Genomic DNA, 19,660 nt, shown 5'->3' on the forward strand with positions numbered 1-19,660 from the left:
TCACAGGGATTCCATAGCAGCTAGGAGCGGGTGTTCTAGCCGACTGCTCAACAGCAACGAACGGTCTGCCGTTCGGCTCTCGTTTAGGTGAGCTGTTGAGGCCGCCAATCGGCTGTCGGCGCTATACGTGCTCGTTTCTCCGGTGGACTATGCGGTTCTAATTTCACATACGGTTGTTGCTGTTGTTGTTGTGGTGGCGGTTTATGTTGTAACGCTGCCGCCCACAACGTTTGATCAGCGGTGGAACGTGGCGCCACCAGTTCACAGTCCGCGTCCGCTGCCGCTAACGGATGTGGCGGCTGTAATGGCGCGGTGGCAGTGGAATCGTACGGAAAGGAGCTGGTCGTGGGGAAATCGATATGCTTAGTGGGTTCAGGACGTGGACGATATTGTGGATGAAGGAAGAGATTAGTGTAGAGCGGATGAATAGCAGCAGCTGGCGGTTGTGGTGCTACCGTTGGCGGTTGTTCGACGTTATTCGGTGCCGCATGACCGTTTAATGGTGTGGACGGTCCAGGACTATCGTCATCTGAATCGCCGGCGCCGCCATGTTTTGACTCCTTCCGTTGGAGTGCCTGTAACAGTGGGGTTATCTCAAGATATTAATGCTTCGAAAAAAAAAACCGAAAAAAAACTTCTTGCTACTACTCGTACCCAAAAGTCACGCCATTTTTAGATATCTATTTATTTCAGAACCGACAGTCATAAACGCTTATCTGCACTAAGTTTAGCGTGATCGAACATCGAAATAGCCACCGCCCAAACATTAAGAAATCCATAAAAACCCTATGACGTCAGCCCGTACCTCCATAATATCGGAATTTGTGCGACTTTCATGCGGTTCATTGTATTCGGTGTACTTGAGCAACACTTTGTCCATATCAGTGGACGCATATCTGAAAGAAAGCGATCATTATGACTTAAAACTGAGAGCGACTACATTATTGATTAATCAGGAGATTTTGGGACGCTTGAAATAGATCAGGAACTGTGGTGAAATTCACTACTTACAAGTTTTGGGACGAATGAATATTGATTGATGACATTTATCAGTGGTCACTCAATATTACAACCATCAATACTGTACGAGTTCCATAAGTTTCAAATCCGATGGATCGTGGGGCGTCTTCTTTTTTTGAAGGAAAAAAACTAACAACCATTTCTTCAGATTAATTAGATTATTTTAATTTTTATTTAATTAATTCTGTACTATGGTTATGTTATGGACTTTAAAGACGTGACTACTACATCGGATCCATTCTCTTTTTCAATGTTGTTTATTTGGATGTGAAATACATTGAGATAAGCCCGATTAGTGGATTTATAGAAATATTTAACAATTTGAGACGAGTGTAACGCCTCCGACAAGAGGTTCTGCCGTGTCTGCACGATTGATCGGAGGTTCGAATCCGCCTTGGTGCTAACGAAGCCCTTCATCCCTTCGGGATCAATAAATTGGTACCAGAATTGTCTGAGAGGATAAAAACACTGACTTCACGCATCGGCTAGACCCCACAAGTCATTCTATGGGCTAGTTACACGTTCGTAAACCTCAAACGATTCTGAATTGAAATGAACGTGGTGATGGGTTCCAAGTGGATCCTTGATTAACGGTGGACACTTTATCCACATTATCCTCTATTCAACAACTTTACATCTTTATCGATGAGTCAGTACCACCAGTGTATCAATGGGTTATTCACCCAATCCTCCTCACACCACATTCAACATCCGATTCCCATTCATTTCCCATTTCATGACATTATTGCCTGACTTCACTTGACTGCACTAAACCTCATAAATACCGGACCAGTAGGTAATGTGTGGAGTGACTGGCGCTGCTGCCTACTGCTACCGCTGTTAGTGTGATGGTTCTGACTGACTGACTAGCTGTTGCTGTTTCTTTCGCATACAACAACGACAGTTGGCGCCGACAACTTGATCGTTCACCATTCGTCCTCCGTCCGTCAATTCGATCGTTCGCCACAATCATTATCACACACACACGCGCATATACACACTTACGTACACACCTATTAGTATGCTTTCACGGATTCCCAGCCTGGAATGCACTTTGCGAGTGAAATGCTCCACGTTTCTACTGCTTCTGTAGCCTTTTTTGGCTACGAATAGACCAAACATTCCTACCGAAGTCTTATTTTGATTGATTAGTCGATTTATTGATTGATTGAGAAGTGCTGATCCAGAGAATAGCAGATGAACTTCAATTTTTTTCACATTTCGATAACCTGGACTTCTCTCGCAGCTATATGACCTCGCGATTGTACAGAAGAGAGCCGCTTCGAACCGAAATGCTCGGTAAACATTGTTTGCTGTTAGCCTCTTGAGTACACGACGGGGGAGAACACAATAAACCGAGCAGAAACCATTGATCTCGAAAAAGAAGACGTTGATCGTTGAACTTCGAAGACGCTACGAGATGAGAAACGATGTGAGAACGCGTAAATTATTCTTTTGTATTGGTCATATCAAAGGACAAGCATGAAAAGATCTGGATCCAGTCAGTTTCAGGATGTTCACTGACCCTGATCCAGCTAAAATATGAGAGGCAGATCTCAAGGACGACTGTCAATTTCTGGGTTTAATAATTTTCCTTAATATTTCTTCTCCTTGAATATTATATAAAATGATATAATTCACAATTAATGATAATATAATCCACCTATTTATTTGTTTATTTATTTTCGTCGGATCCTATTACTACTACTACTATTTCTAAGGCCCAAGCTCTGAAATAGGTCAAGAATCATGTGTGCGCTCTTAGGAGAAGCTAACCGTGCAAAGTCGGCTTCACTAATGATCACATCAATAATTGATTTTAATCTGGATGAATCCGTCCATTGATTTATCAATAATGAATCTTGGATTTTTTTTAATCATTTTGAATAAACTTATCAGCGTTTTCAGCTTTATTCGTAAATTTAAGGAGGAATAGCGCCACATGATTTCAGGAAAGAAGTTTAATGGTGGTGAACTCCTTGAGATCTTAATTAATCCGAGTTCTCTTGGAAGTCTCCGTTAGCTGCACGTTTACAGTCTAAAATACGGTCGGATAATTGCCTGCCCAACAATTTAAGCTCGAAATGATTCCAGGACAACAAAATTACTTTTGTTCAAGTAAAAGCAACGTTTAAAACGTTATATTACATTTACGTTAAATTTCCCTCATTCAATGAGGTTTTTTTTCGTATTTTCCTCGTTCAATGGACATTTTTTCTCGTAAACAATTTTTTAAATTGAAAAAAATCGTGGAGAAAACTCCGAGTGCTACTCACTAAAAGTGGAATGGGAAAAAAGATCCCTTCTCCCTGTCTTCCTACACCAATCTCCCGTTGTTTGTGTCGAGTTTTTCATCGATGTCGATCCGCGTTGTACATGTTTTTGCACTTGACAGATGCTTAAGGTCCCGTAGCATCGAAGTGGCTAAGAGGTCGTTAGCACTGTGCCAATTTCTAGTTTTACTCTCGACACAGCCACAGCCCTGCTCTGGTGTATCTGCGTTTGCAGTGGGCTAAGGGGATTTTCTCGTCGCTTATGCGCGGAGTTCCAGCCGAGTCGTTGATGATTAATTGATAGCGTCGAGCTGGGCAAGCGAGCTGCAGTCGCCGGAAAGCGGGCGAGTTCTTTCGGAGAGATCCGGGCCCGGCCTGGAAACAATCAGCGTGAAGCAAGCAATTTGCTCCGAATTCCCCCGGAGTCATTTTGCGTCTGTGGAGGCTGCGTTGAAGCGCCACTACTTCCTGCTGTTCAGCGAGAACGGTGTTCGTTGCTCATCCATATTATTCGACGCGTTTCGTAGCAACTATCAACAGCAAAGGAAAATTGAAAATTTCCCCCTCGATATTAAGTATGACTCAAGTGCAAGTGACGCAATTGCGACGAAAACAAGCAGCAAACCCACGCCTATGTGTTTGTTAGTGTATGTATGTGTTCATACGAAGAAAATTCCACCTTGATTGTCACGAATTACATTCTCGCGTTGCTATGGACATTGCTTTGCACCCGTAGAGCTCAATATTATACGCACATACACACACTCACATTCACATTCACATTCACGTCAAATGTAACCAAGCGCTGCAATTGTCCATTCATGTATATCATGGACGTAATTGCGACTGGAACATAATAAATCACGACTGCTTGGCGTGTTGTTCATTTTTCAACTTCAGGACTTCTTCGAAGTGATTCGATTCGAAACGAAAAGTTGAGCATTGTCTGGTGGCAGACAGCAAACACCAGTCATTTGTTAGTTAAGGCTTAACTCAGATCTGAGTTTGCAGCTGAGCTGAGCGCTGTGCATATCGCTTCAGGATCATCCGGAAAAAACGTTGGAAGTTTGCAAGCAAGTTCTGCTGCTGCCCAGCCGGCTAACAATGTCACACAAAAATCTGAGCAAAGTCCCGTTTTGAAAAACGAAGGAGGAAAAAATAATGAAATAGTTTTGAAAAATTATCAGGAGAGCTCAAAATGACTTTAATATTCTATTAATCGCTAGGAAATCGTACACAAATTGCTTGTTGAGGTTTACAGGGTTTTTTTAGGTATACAGTAGTTATTAAAAATCTTCATGCCATTAATAATAAAATAGCGATTATCTTCCTTGAATCTCTATGCCAAGATTCAAGGAAAGTCGAACTTTCGCACTTCAACTAGTATATAGACAAAACTGAAAAGTTTCATTTGTAATCTAATGGCGAAAACACCACCTACAGGTACTTATGCCTTCAGGGACAAAACGTTATTTCAAGCAATCGGCCTAAAATGTGTTCTACCATTGTTAGTTGTTATTAAAAAATAAAATATGGTTTATCATCCTTCAGAAATTTTCTCGGCGTACAATTTTTTTTCTCTATTTTGCAAGCTCTCCAAATTGCAATTTTCCAGAAAACGACTCCTCAGTCAACAAACAGCAGTCATTGATGTATATTAAGCAAAAATATCACCTGTAAAAATGTCTCACCGGATATATTGATAATTGTTTCACCTCGTCATCTCTTCCACCCACACAAACACATGTTTTTTTTTTAAATCAAATTCATTCAAGCGCCTACGTTATTGGACATATCATACCATGATGGGGAAATAGCGTTGTTATTTATGATGCTAACGTTTCGATGAATGAAGCGTTTTGCTGTCCGCTGTACGGGCATTTAATCGGCTTGTGATGTGTGAGTGGGCGAGAAAGAATCAACGCTGCTATTGCTATTCTCGAATGATGGATTGTGTAGATCAATTTTGGCATATTCTTCGGGTGTCCAGCTCATTGAGAGAGGATTTTTTCTCCTCAATTTTTCATTTTAAATCCATCATTAACATTAACATGCGAGTACTCATTTTCAGTTCTCGATGTTCATCTTCTAGTCAGTTGCTTGTCACACTCTTGAACTTGTCAGTTAGGGGCACGGGAGGGGGAGAGGGAGGAGCAGGGGAGGAGGAGGGCGACTTTGATTTCGGCAACTGACTAGTGCATTGAAATCGATAATGAACTGTTTGAAAACAGTATTGTTTGGCAACGTTGGACAATACGGCTAATATTAATTTGTAGAACGTAATTTAACGACTCCCAATGTGACCAGAAAAATTTTACATCCAGATGAATTAAGGATAATGAATAAGAGATAAAGTGCCTGGCGCTAATCAACCTGCTTGGGATCCGTGATCACGTTCACTTCAATTCAGAATCGTTTGAGGTTTACGAACGCATAACTAGCCTGTACAAAAATCTGGCACTAATTTATCGACCTCGCACGAATCAAAGGCTTGGTTGACACTAGAGCGGATTCGAACCTCTCCGTGATCAATCATGCTCCAGCCACAGCAGACCCACTTACCAACTGCGCTACATCCGCCCCTTTCACAAGAATTAATTTCTGGAATATCACAATAAAAGTACGGTACCGGACCTAAATATCCACCAACGGACCAAGGACTACAAAAGTCAACCGGGTATCGAAGGCTGATTTTGTGTAAAATCCTGGATCTCACGGAATCGGCTACGAACTCTCCCGTGGATTACAAAAACAAAACAGTTCTACAGTATCCAAACAAATCAATGTTTAAAATGATATAGTACTGTTTGGATACTGTAGAATTAATATTATTAATTAATAACCAATATAATCACATCATAACCTAACATAAGGTCACCGCAGTTCGGTCTTGACCATATTTTTAAATTTTCACCTCACTTCAGGACACACATACATCATGCGTGGGAAGCGGAACTCATCTATTCTTCTAAGACTTCTTTCAAGAGAGAAAAATTGAAAAAATTCGGGGAAAAAACCGGAAAAGCAGCTTATAATGTATGATTTCTTGACGATTCATCGAATGGTTAGTTGATCGATTTCTAGAGGAAAAATCGATGGATCGACTGATCTCGTAATATCGTTCCCCGAAATGTTCTCGTCGGATGTTTCTTGTACGTTGGTTATGCGCGATTTTACGCGATGAAATGTTTTCTGTGTGTGGCCACTATGCAAATATGCAGCCATTCAACGCTCATGTTGTAGTGTGCGTGTGTGAGCGTGTGCCCGAGATACGATACTGGCGAAAATCCATGAGAATTTCGATTCGATCGCATTACTTTTAGAAAACGTCCCTATCCTTCAGAAATATTCATGTTAGAGTCGCATTCTCAGCCGGGTGGGTAGAAGAGGCGAGAAAAGATCTTCGCTTGCACTTGCGTCTGGTAGGTCAAAGGGGCATTCTGATGAGCAAAACTATGTGAATCCAAACTATAAACTACTATTTTCCATGGATCCAAGGGACCCGTGGAAAACAATAGAAATATAGAAATCTTATCCATTAATTAATGTATTAGATAATTAATTTCATATTTCAACACGGGGAAAAAAGTTGTGCTTTACTATTTTAGTATTACGATTTATTTTTTATTACTTAGTTTTTTTTCTAAGGTTTTACAGCTATAGAGGCTGCGGGGTTTGTGAAATTGTAAAATTTTCGTGTAATTTTAGCTGGTTAGTGATGTTTTTGATGTTTTTTCTCATCTCCCCAAAGAACTCCATTCCTGAAAGCTTCTAGTGGCCAGATACCCATGTTCTTATCGTATTTTCCATCCTCGGATCAGTCGAGGATGGAAAATGAGGTTAAAGAGGAGGAAAGTAGCGCGAATAACCCACACGGCTATCCAGATGGACTATTTAGACAACAATTTTCTGAGAGAACAGATTTTTTTAAGGATAAGGAATAAAAGAAATTTGGAGAGGAGGTGAGAACAAATAGTTAGCAGCACAGAAGTGTTTGAGGAAAATTTATCAATTTAAAATCCCTTCTGTCAATAATTCCATGCTTAACGCATCCCTCATTAGGGATCGCTTCAAATCTCCAGAAGCGAGCGCATCATGAATTCATTGCAAAAACATACCACCCACCCACACACACACATGCACACACGCACACTTATTAACCGTCGGGTCCTGTCACGAATGTTTGCGCAATTTCAGGCACATTTTATTGCGTTCACACTCTTCAACGTCGATGCGGATGCAAGAGAACCGCCTCTTGAGAGCGCAAGCGTGAAGCGTCCACGGTGTAGTCCTGGACTTTGGAGATATTTTGAGATGAATTCCCCTCAGGGTCTCTCCGTGACCAAATCGCAAAGGGTGGTGCAAACGGTCGGATCCGATGCTGGCTTTATGGACAAGTATGCCACTCAATAACGAAATTAATCCTATATACGAAAATTGTTTTTTTTTCCTCGTTGCGTACGAACCGACGTGGTTAAGCGCTGAAAAAAAACAACCATAAACACACACACGCACATACATGAAAATAGGCATTCATTCGTTCCGTCAAGAAAACATATCCCTTTTCTCCCGGGAAAATCAAACCGTTGTGGAGGCGGCGATGTGGATGATGATGTCATCGGTGTGAAAACGCGATGTAATTAGCTGCACTTCCGAGGAATCCCCGGGAAAATTCTCACTAATTTAAGAAGCGAAAATATTGCACGTACACTCAAATCTCTCGCATAAGTCTATTTTTGATCTACTTTTCTCTTCATCTATTCTTTATCCTTTATTTATTTATTTATTTATTTTTTGATTTTTGATGAAAATCCATTTCGTGCAATGAAACAATTTTCCATAGGAAATATTTTAAATACATCTACGGTATAAAGAACGAACGAATGTAAATTGTTTACGTGAATTTTTTGGTTGTTGAATTTGTAGTCGTGTATTGTTGAGTTGAATAAAATAAATTTTAATAGAATTTTTTTTTGCTCAAAAAACGCTGGCTTAGCTCTAGAAATGCACGGCTACAGAATCCATGCGGAACTTTTGGGACGGGTGCTTCAGGAAGATCTTCCTAATGCACGACGATAAGACATATTGTGAGATACGCTAACTATGTGAGAAGCTGTAAAATTTGAGCTGAACGTATGATCGTAGTGAAAGCCCCCAAAAGAAAAACCGCCAAAATGGCAGAGTTAACAAGTCGTACCACTCCAGCAATCAATAACTATGAAATGGCTTGCGCAGATGTAATTGAAGCCTGACGATTGACAATGACAACGCAAAAGAACAGGAAAAAAATGTGAAACCACATTCGAATATTCGCGACTTAAAAAAGGGAAAAGGAACATTTAAACAGAAAAAACTCATTAATTTGTTCATTCACGCGAATTATGAGCGAGGAAAAGAGTTTCGGTCAAAATTCTAAGAAGAAAAAAAAGTAGGATTCATGTTTTAGGTGAAGAAAAAAAAACACTCACTGAAATAGTTTATTTGTCGAATTGAAGACTATTAACGCGATTTCACAATCGCATAGCACTGATAACTCGTACGCTTTCTTCATTAACCCGAATTTTCGTTTAGTGAAGGTGACCTGAAAAAAAAGCATGAATTGTGAAAATCGTCCGTACCCGTGAAATTTCATTCTTGTTTACACAAAAATAATCAATATCAATCAATAGTTAACTTTACTACACATTAAATAGTATAAGTATTTGTAGCCTATGGAGATGGAAATGGAGATGAATCCAGATGTGACAATTTCCTTAAAAGTATTACCCCACGAATCTGGGGTGGTGGGGGTTTTAGGTGGGTTATGCTTATACGGAGTCGTAGATTGTGGAGAGAAGGGTGATTCCGTCCATTTCTTCCTGATTCCCGTGAAAAAAAAACGGCCCGGAAGATACGGCTTCGAGCGATCCGGGGCGCTATTTTTTACATCGAGTTTGATTGGAGCGCGCCAACCTTGTGTGCGCGCCGCACCTTCGGCCCGTTTTTAACGGCAATTAGGAAGAAATGAACGGAATCACTCCCCCCTCCAATATCTACTATGCCGTATACGAATATTCCATCTGAAATCCGTACCACTCCAGATTCGTTCGTGTGGTGATGCTTTTAATCGACTACTTCTATTTTTATGCACCACCACGCGTTCATAATTAAGTAATTGAGACATGTGAGCAAAGTCGCATATGGTTGCAAAAACACCTCACACACACACATCATGGTTGACGTCAATTTCTTGTTTACGCGTTTTAGTGGATAGGGAATCGAATCTATTTCTGTTCCAGTGGAATGCGTCAATACTCGATCAAAGTCCTTAGTTTGACTCACATCTTTTTTTTTTGGTTTTTTCTCTCATATAAAAATTTTCTTAAAATTAAAAGCAGAAGTGAGAAAAAAAGAAAAAAATGAATGTTACAAAAATAAATATTTTTGTTCTTTTTTGTTTTTTTCTCATAAAAATAATTCTTAAAATGAAAAACAAGGATGAATAAAGATACAAAAAAGAAAGTTACGAAAATGGATTTTTTTCATATAAAAATCTTAAAATTAAAAGCAAAAATGAAAAAAGGATAGAAAAAAATTAATGTTACGCTGATAATATTATGAAAATATTAGATAATATGGTCACGTACAATTCTTTTTGAAGCCTGTGCTCAGCGGATAATTTCCGCTTCACCTATGAAAACTTTCAGGTTAAAATCAAGTTACACTCGTGTTTCTCACCCTTCCATCAAGAAGAAAGAGGAAAAATTCACAGGATTTATTGTTATGCTTATTTGATGACATGAGAATCCTCTTGAGTTACTGCTAGAAACGAGGGTTAACCGATGCCGCTCGGATCGAATACTCAGGCAAGATGGGAATATTTCACGAAGGATTGGAGAATTTTCAACCGTTTATTCGGACCCATCAGACCATGCACATTTCGTATTTCTCAGCAATTCTGTCATTTAATTCTTTCTGAATGCAAGAGTAGCTCTTGTTTTGTCTTTTTCATTTTCTTCCTCTTCATCCCGCTGCGAATGACGTGATCCGCAAGTGAAACTCGACTGACTTTCGACTGCTTTCGTTTGAATTACTCAGTCACGCAGCGATGGGAATTTATCTCGTCATTTAGCGTTTATACTGCCGTTATAACTATTTTTATCCGTAGTCGTGCCAAAAATAGTCCCCGCTTGCGTGTATTTTCGTTGCATTGTGGCGATAAATTCCCTGTCGGTCGGCGAGAGACGCGAGAGACGGCGGCCACACAACGACGATGACGTAAGTCATCGTCGTTGTGTGGCCGACGTCCGCCCGCAGGGCGCACATCGATCCAGGGGGAGGCGTCAGGCTCAAAAGTTTCAGCTCTCGCACTCTATACACACGGAACAGCAACGCACATACATACACAATCTCTAAGGACACCTTAGACGAGTCTCGCCGTGAAATCGGAGTGAAACTTATGGTGTACTGGTGAGCATAGCGAGAAAAACATGATTCTTCCAAGAATTTTCTCTCTAAACGTAGTGGCAAATAATTCTAACGTATTCAGAAATGGTTCATGGTACATTTATCCCTTTTTCAGTTCATCGGTACTTTTACAACGCCTCAAACCTTCAAGAAAAAGAACTACGATGAACTAAGGACGTATATCTACGTTACAAGAGAAGAAAAATTGCAAAACAACAAAGAAATCGGATTATTACCTGCGGTAGTACCGATAAACATCAGCAAGTGATTTTCATCAATCAATATACAGTCAAACCAAGAAAAAAGGTGAGAAAGATCGGAAAACATAGAAACAAAACAAGTCCATAGCACTTTTTCATTCCGTTTGACTTCTATTCTATACGGACCCAAGTCCAAAGCAAAAAAAAAAGCTTCAAATACGTAGTATTGGACGCAAATTAGGTAGAGGTTCATAATTCCGAAATAATCTACCATAATACCATCTATATGAAAAATAAGACAAGATCGAAAAAATGGGAATATTTCCGACTCCGACGTAGATCTAGAAAATCGCCACTATTTATGGGTAACACATTATAGTATTCAGTCCTAGTCTATATTTATTTTGAATATTTTCAATTTTAGTATTATTATAGTTATATACTCTCAATTTTAGTCCTTCTTGATTTTTTTCCTGATTTTTTTTCCCTATTTCGGTTCAAAATCTAAAAATTTTCAAACAACCAGATAACCGGGTCGAGCAGGCAACTACTTGAACAGCTGTATGCTGTAGTTCTAACGGTACTGTCCGCAATTGCGACCAGCGCCATCTCATGTAAAGTGCAAGGATTTTTATTTGCGGTGCGTTTGCAATATATATTGCGTATGAATAGCAATACATTGGCGAAAATAAAAGAGAAATTCAAACGAGTTCCTCATTCTTTTTTCAGATTATCGAACAATTCTCACACAATTCCGAATACGGTAGCGATTTTCTGGGATCGCTGACCGCCGTTTCGTATTGCATTTCACTTGTTTAATTGACGTGATGATGAGATGCGATTCCGATGATCAGGCGTAGGCACGCGCGACTATAAACGCGCTTTTTGCGGACGCGAATTATTCACCGACCGCAAATCAACGCAGCGGGTCCACGGTCGGCTTTACGCAACGTTTAACGGTCTACGCAATTTAAAAGCCTTGGTATTCACGCTTAATTATTTAGTATATCCGGGCTGGAGATTCCGGAGCATTTCACCGCCATGCGGTCGCGGTTGCAGTGACGTCAAACGGTGACTATGCGGCAGTGTAGTGGAACAAAAAAACAATTAACAACGCCTACGGGGAGAGCTGCTAATCAAATCCAACGCAGAGTACGTCGCAGCTCCTGGAATAGTGCCGTGGCGAAAGTTCATCGGCAGATTTCTGCTGTCATTACCGTCACTTTTCGTCATTTACGAACCACTACCATCTACAAAACATCGCCAGTTGCACTGATAATGTCGCCGGCACGCGACTACAAACACTTTTTGCGTTACGAATATAATAAAATAAAACAATTATCCGTTTAAAAAATCAATTTCTTGAAGAAAAACCTATCCATAAAAAAAAGACCCGGAAACAGATAATTTCATCAATTTCTACTCAATTTTTTTTCAATAAAATCCTTTTTTAACGAATAATCCCCGGTTTAATGTGGATCATTCGGATGGGAAATGTGAGATTTCCCGTATTTCGGTAACTTTTTTCCAAATAAATAAAAAAATCAAAGAAAATTCACGACTATAGCAGATTAGAAAAAACGCTGGTAATACGGCTACAGTCATCTCGGTCCGGTTGACATTTGACCGAAAATCTTTCCCTACGTTGCAGTTAATCCTAATCGATAGAAAAATCAATGAAAACATGCACATCTAGAAGATAAAAAATCTTACACAGTCTTCTTCTTTTCTTTTCTTTTTAAGAGAAAGAAAAAAACCCATTCCCTGTCTCATCTTATTTTATCTTTGAGTGGACACCGAGGGAAATCACTAAATCCGACATGTTTCGCGAGAATTCATTCGATTAGCAGACCCTTCCCCCCCCCCCCCCCCGAACCATTAATAAGTGAAAATGAATATAATAGCAATAAAAAGGCGGTAACCATAAATTGAATATTTATTTTCAATATTTTCCTATTTTCAAAAATAAAAAATATTAGAGTATTTAATAAAACCTGATGAGACCACTTCACTTTTCGTTCACGTTTACTATATCATATCACTATGTATTTTTTTTTCAATTAATTTCGAAACGTTAGCAAATATTTTCTTGGATGCAAACCCCCTATCGATAAAATATGGGGCAGCGATTTTTCTGCTTTTTTTAGGGACTTATCTAGACGACCAGAAATTCGCCCTCTCTATGGTCGCGTGTCTACCTAAGAGGCGTCTACAGCGGGAGATAGTTGCGCGGCGGGACCTTCTTCCGCCTTAGGACTCACTATCAAAGAATCTAAGAGTGGGTCCACGTCGACTGTGATCACAGCGAAGAAAATTCACGTGTCTGCGAAAAATGCAATAAACAAAAAAAAAAAATAAAACACGCGCTAAGTACCTAATTCATGTTGTCATGTACCATGAAAAATATAATCTTTTCTTTTTTTTGCCTCGAACTGTAATTGTTAATTCCGTGCCGCGTAGCTTTTTATACGATTGTGTTGCGTTTTTTACGGCAGTGTGGATATCCGAATCTCTATCCGAATTATCCGAATTTATCTCTCCATCACACAGGATAAAACGTTCACTTCCGTTTCCTCTCGTTCCGAAATAGAAAAGCTAATTGCATGATGTGTTTGATGTCTAATTTATATACGTGAAAGGCAGTATTTCCACAACAAAAAATGTGTAATAAACCATCGCGACTCTGTTTCTCTAACCCCCTCTACGTCTCTGCCATATTTCCAGGTTCTTGATTAATTTTTCTTGAAATGCTTGATTGCTTGCTGAAATCCTTGAGGAAGCATGGACGATTCTCAATCAGCGATAGGTTAACAAATGATGACGCAAGACAGGAGATGTGGAAAAATCAATAAGTGCCACTAATTCAGCTAATAGATGGTTAAGTAATAGAATAAACATACAAAATACGTTCAACAGTAGGCGGATAAACATAAATTCCCTAAACTCGACGCTTTTAAGCACTTCTCCCGAGAAACGGCGTTTTTTCCACTTAAGTGAACTAATGATCGGTGTTAGTGGCAAAACGAAGGAACCGCCGCCTCCGTCGAACGTTAAAGAAGCAAACCAAAGCAATAAAATAATAATTAAAGAAAATAAGAATAAAATAATTGATTAAAACCCAGGAAAATTGAATATTTTACACAATCTGCAGAGATTTAATTTCGTTCCACTTATTTACATGTACATGGAATTACGTAAATATATCGCAGAGCTTACGCACACGTAAGTCCTAACGTCTTCGTCGAGTGCCATGCATGCCGCGTAAGTAATTAGCGATCATCTGTACGGGGAATTCCCAACGCAACGAGAAATTTTCTATCCACAATGCAAAAATTTTACGGGTCAAGTAAGAATGAACACGATAGCGAGAAGGCAAAGAAAAAACAGATCTCAATATCGATCGAACCAGAAACTAAAAATCAAAAATTCAAATCAAAAAAATCAATGTCGCCCTATTCACACGTGACTGCTTGCTTTTCTAATCATAACTTTTGTAGCAGAGCATAAAATCCGCACGAAGCGATAAGTTCAGCTTCGTAACGCCATGAATCCGTCTGAACGAAGTGCAACTATTTTCTTATTATATCAGGTTATAGTTTTATTCCTAAAATTCGTTGTTATTCAAGACTTTTTTCACTTTTATCCCACAAAAATACTGTAATGGAGAAAGAAACAAATGGAGCAGAGGAAAGGTGTTGTTATGCTATAGAGGAGTACAACATCATACATATTTTACATTTATAAAATCACAATATAAATTTAAGATAAATTTTCAATATTCAAAACATTTTTTCTTATTTCCAAGTACTGTACAGGCACCGTGAACAATCTTATTGAATACTCATACAGTGTTTATGTTAAATAAAAATAAATATAAAAAAGAAGAGAGAATATACGTTGGACATTCGCGCTGCTGCACGACACTTCTCCTAACTTTGCCCTCTGGCGCAAAATTGATTCGCGATAATTGCATCCACGTGACTGAAGTTGGGAAAAAAGATCCATTTCCGGACATTTGCGGTCACAGAAAAATCGCACACGAACTCAAAGAAACTACGGCTAGAGAGCGCTCCCGTTTAGTCCTAACCGTTTATAGTAGGGTCAAAACGACAACGAAGCACGATGCGGGTTACGTAAGCCGCTGCGCTCAAAGCGGTTCGACGGAGCGTAGCGGTTGTAGTCGAGATGGGATCATCGCGATCCGCAGTGCGGTTTGTAGCAAGGGTCCCGTCTGAATTCGAACCGCTACGCTACGTCGCACAGCTTCGAGCGCAGCGGCTTACGTAACCCGGATCGTGCTTCATGTCATTTTGACTGTACTGCACTTTGACTCGTAGTCGTAAGATTAATCATCAAATAAGCAACAACCAAACAAACAAATAAACAGAAAAAAAAAACAAAATTTCTTGACCCTTTAGGGTCAACGGTTGTTCAATCTCCAGCCTTCGTTCCTTTAGCTTGGCTTAATAGCGCTCGGACTATGTCCACTAATACAGAACGCATGCTTTTTCCCAAAATCAGCATCGAAATTCAAAAAAAGATTAAAGCAACGAAAAAAAATTAAGCGGGAACCTAAACTTATAACACAATCTATTCGAAAAAAACGAGACGGGTTTAATTTGATGATTTAAAAGATTAAAAATGAAAACGCATATGAATGAAATAGCAGAGAAAACAAAAAAAAACTGGATACGCGAACATTAGCAGGTGATTAGGTGAACCGGACGTGAGTGCGGTTGTGTATGATCGTTTTCAGCATTTTTTAAGCGAACAATTACCGTAACCCATTAAAGAGAAATGCTTCAAAGGACATATACGTATTAGTTAGAAATAGGATTGGTGAGGAGAAGAAAAAAAAGAAGTGAAAAGCACTAAATTACTGGCTAAATTCTATGTAATTCTAGGAATTTCTTGTTTTTCTGGAAACATTCACCTTCTAATCTTAATATAATCAGCTATCATGCTTGCATAAATCATAAATAACAACAAAGAATGTTCCCTGAATATGTGAACAAGCGAAGTTCTGAACAATGGTCGATGAACGACGGGTGAAAGAATTGAATATCGATTGATTTTATCAGCGTGATGACTGCGTGATTCTCACAGCGTGACAGCATGGATTTTAGTCGGACAACTGTCACAAACCTGTCGATTTCGTTCATCTTGTATACGTGTGATCTGAATCTTCTTACGGCCCATGCTGCTGCTGCTGCTGCTGCTACGAAACGTTGCCTGAGGAACGAGCGAGTGATTGAGTGAAAGGCGGACGTGTAGAGAACTGAAAAGTGTAAAATTGCGTGCTGCCGCTGCTGCTGTGGCGATCGCCGGTGGTTTCGTGGCTCGGTGGCAGCGAGGACGAGAACGAGAACGAGTACGAGGATGAGCACGACCGATGAGCACAAGCTTCAAACATACACAATATATACATATGATACAAATAAACTGAAAAATCCAGAAGGATATGATGGATACACAAAAATAGTCGAAACACTCTAAAAAGAAAAAAAATAAAAGAAGAATCAGCTACTAATACGGGCTTCCAGTCCAGGAATTGGAAGGATACTCGAGGGAAAATCAAGAGAAATTCCTAATAAACCGCTATAAACTCATCCACACAGAGCCACATACAAAAAATCTCATTCAATAGAACTAATCAGTATTTATAGAAGAAGTGTTTTCTTGATGAACAAGATCACCATAACACGTCATAACTTGAAAGAAATCACCCCGACGGGACCCTAAATTGACGTGTGTGTCCCGCGTCGAAGTCATTTTCCAGCTATGTAAACTCGACGCAGCAAACATCTGGTTGAAGCTCAAAAGACTCCAAGGATTTCCATGAAAAGTGAAAAACAGAAGAAAATCTCGACTTAGTGAAAATATGCTCTCAAGAACAGTGACAGAATAAGACAGTGGTTCCTGACACGAAAACTTGCAAAGTAGTAGCTGATTCAAATCGCTGTTTCGACAGTTTGGAAATTAGAAACAGTTAAATGATTTATCGAATGGGACCTAGTCAAATGAAATTGATGACTATGAATGTGTGAGAGAAACAGGATCACTAAAGGACTCGACCAGGGAAAACGTCCATAGAAAATATACTGACATATCAAAAGATTCGGAAAAGAAACTAAAAATCTGCTACCAGAACTAGGAAGAAAAGTACAAATTCGAGAAAAAAAAACGAGAAACTTTCTAAAGGAAGAAAAGAGGAAGAAAAGCGAAAGATGTGTAACAAATTGTTAATTTAACCAACAGACGCGATCCGAGCCGGAAAACATTAAAAACATGCGGGAAAAACTATGAAAACAGTGGAAAGTGCAACATTGCGCTCCCTATCTCATCATGAGAGAAAGGAGCATCACATGAAGAAAAAGAAGTAGGAAAAGAAGATGTTTTTCCTGAACGAGCGAGAAAAATGTGGTGCGATCAAAAAACACAAAGCAGAGAAACGCAAGAATGGCGCAGAAAATCTCGAAGAAATGTGTCAAGAAATTTCCCTACAGCTATTTGTGAAATGTGAATGTAATTCAGATACGTACTTGTAATTTTTAGATTTCATAGCGGATTTCTATAGAATCACAAAAATTAGGAATAGGGAGGGAAATCGGTTAGTTTGGAGGGCAAACAAATTGTTTAGATAGTAAACAAATAGCTATGTATGAGTTCATATAGTACCTATAGTTTATTTTCTAGTTTATATAGTTTATATAGTTTTACGGTAACCGAAAGCGTTCAATATATTCAATACGGGACCAAGCATGCGAATAGTAGTCGTCAAGCGGTACGAACGTTTAGTCCGCAATCACAGAAAGTACATGGGGTTCCTCATAGATGATAAAAATATACACACATATACACACATAGATAGATATCCTGGTGTGCGGCGGGAATCCAGGCGGGTGCTTCCGTGACCGTGAGGGAGAGCGATACGGAGAGAGAGAGGGGGGAGAGAGCCGTGAGCAGCAACTTCGACCGAGGACGCTGAACGCGGGGGGTTTCATGTGTTGCGTCCGTCCAGCACACTCCGTCACAATCCCCACTATTTCCATGATGTCCACGCTTTTCCGTCTCCGCTATCTCCGCACTATTTCACACGCCCACCATGATTTTTCTCTACGTCTCTTGTTTAGGATTAACACTTCAGAGGAGAGGCACACACGGACTACTACGTCAGCATAGTCGATGTGTGTGTATGGGTGCATCTGATGATGCATCTGATGTACTGTACTTCAACATTCTTGTTGACGAGGATGACGTCATCCACCACATCGCACCACAACCAATAGGAGCTCTGTTCTTGCGCATATACGCAATTGCGGACCTCAGCGCGTATTTCCGCAGTCCGCAACTGCAGAACATCGCTCGGATCCATTTTTTCCAAAGACAGAAAAGTTTCTCCAAACCGTCTCACTACTCATATGACACTTGATTTTAAGGATTCAAACGCGGATCCAAGATTAAAGCTTCAAACATCCTCAAATCTTACCATACCTATCTTCTTACTAATGTTGAGTCAGAACCATGGTCGTGGTCACTCAGTTCACGTCAATACTCACCACGTGCGCACCGACAATGTGTCCACAGCCGGCCTGAAGTTGTGTTGACTTTGACGAAAATCGCGTTACGTACACACGCATGTGTTTCGGTGGTCAGAGGTGACCGCCGCGCCTAAATGATCGTTCCGAAGTGTTTTTTTTTCTCTCGCACTTTTTTCTATTCCTCATTTTATTCTTCACGGGAAAATTTCCTATTATAGACGAGGTGGAGTAGCTGCTGCCGATCCGACCACAAGATTTCTACGGACATTTAGGGAGAAGAGATGGGCGTGGCTTTTAGGAGAACCAACGAATGAGGAAATATATTTAAATAATCGGAAATTCTATTTTTAAAAATATCATCAGAGGTATTAGAGGATTGAAAACGAGTCAGATTCTAGTAATTTTTCACTCGGCACAAAGAAAATACCAAAAAAATTTCCAATCCAATTCAGTCTCTCGCTATTTTTCTTCAAATTCAATTTGAATGAAGTAGAAACGCATATCGGCAAAAATTCTCGTTCTCAGTGGATTTTTTTCTTGAGGAATTTAGTTTTTTAAGTTTTATTTTTCTTCAAAATTATTTCCAAATAACATGATCGATCCGTGCATTATTAATGACTCGAAAGAATGTCAACGTTATTAATTTCCAGACGGAGAGTTCCCGGGGAAAAAAAGGATGGGAAGATTAAGGATAAGAGCTTCCTTTATCCTGTAAAATAACGGGAACGGATAAAAATCCTGAAGAAAGGACGAAATATGCAGAAATATATGGCATAGACGGTAGCAATTGCTATTAAGAGATTTTCGTGGAGGTGACGTGTCTTCATCTCTTATGGAACGCCATCTAAGCTTGCAAGAATATTTATTTAATTATTTATTTATTTATTTATTTATTTAAAAACACCCATGGGTATGCCATAAAACAAAAACAAGGAAGAACCAGGAGCTCACCAGGATTTCGCCTAAGTTCCACACTAAATGAAATTTAATACAATAAGTTAAATTAAATTAAATTAATCAGAAATAAAGTCAGCCCTCCTTAGCACACTGTGTGGTTGCTGGGGAGGTTATTCTACAGCTAAAGAAGATCAAAAATCCAGAACCCGAGATCCTTCTACCAAATCATCTTAGGGTTTCAAATTTTCAAGTGATTTGTCTCTCTATGGATTCTGCCGCCGCA

The 19,660-nt window shown here is 39.6% G+C and overlaps 1 protein-coding gene across 1 annotated transcript; it reads right to left on the bottom strand.

Moving 5' to 3' along the window:
• Positions 1–83: 83 nt before the first annotated feature.
• RB195_004772 (uncharacterized protein) lies at positions 84–16,138 on the bottom strand (the record flags this gene model as incomplete). The annotated part of the gene is made up of 4 exons (XM_064182759.1): positions 84–575; positions 806–896; positions 8,762–8,874; positions 16,085–16,138. 4 exons carry the CDS (start codon positions 16,136–16,138, stop codon positions 84–86), a joined length of 750 nt encoding a protein of 249 aa, XP_064034026.1.
• Between the last annotated feature and the right edge of the window lie 3,522 nt (positions 16,139–19,660).

This window comes from Necator americanus, chromosome I, assembly GCF_031761385.1.
Source record: "Necator americanus strain Aroian chromosome I, whole genome shotgun sequence".
NCBI classification, from domain to species: domain Eukaryota; kingdom Metazoa; phylum Nematoda; class Chromadorea; order Rhabditida; family Ancylostomatidae; genus Necator; species Necator americanus.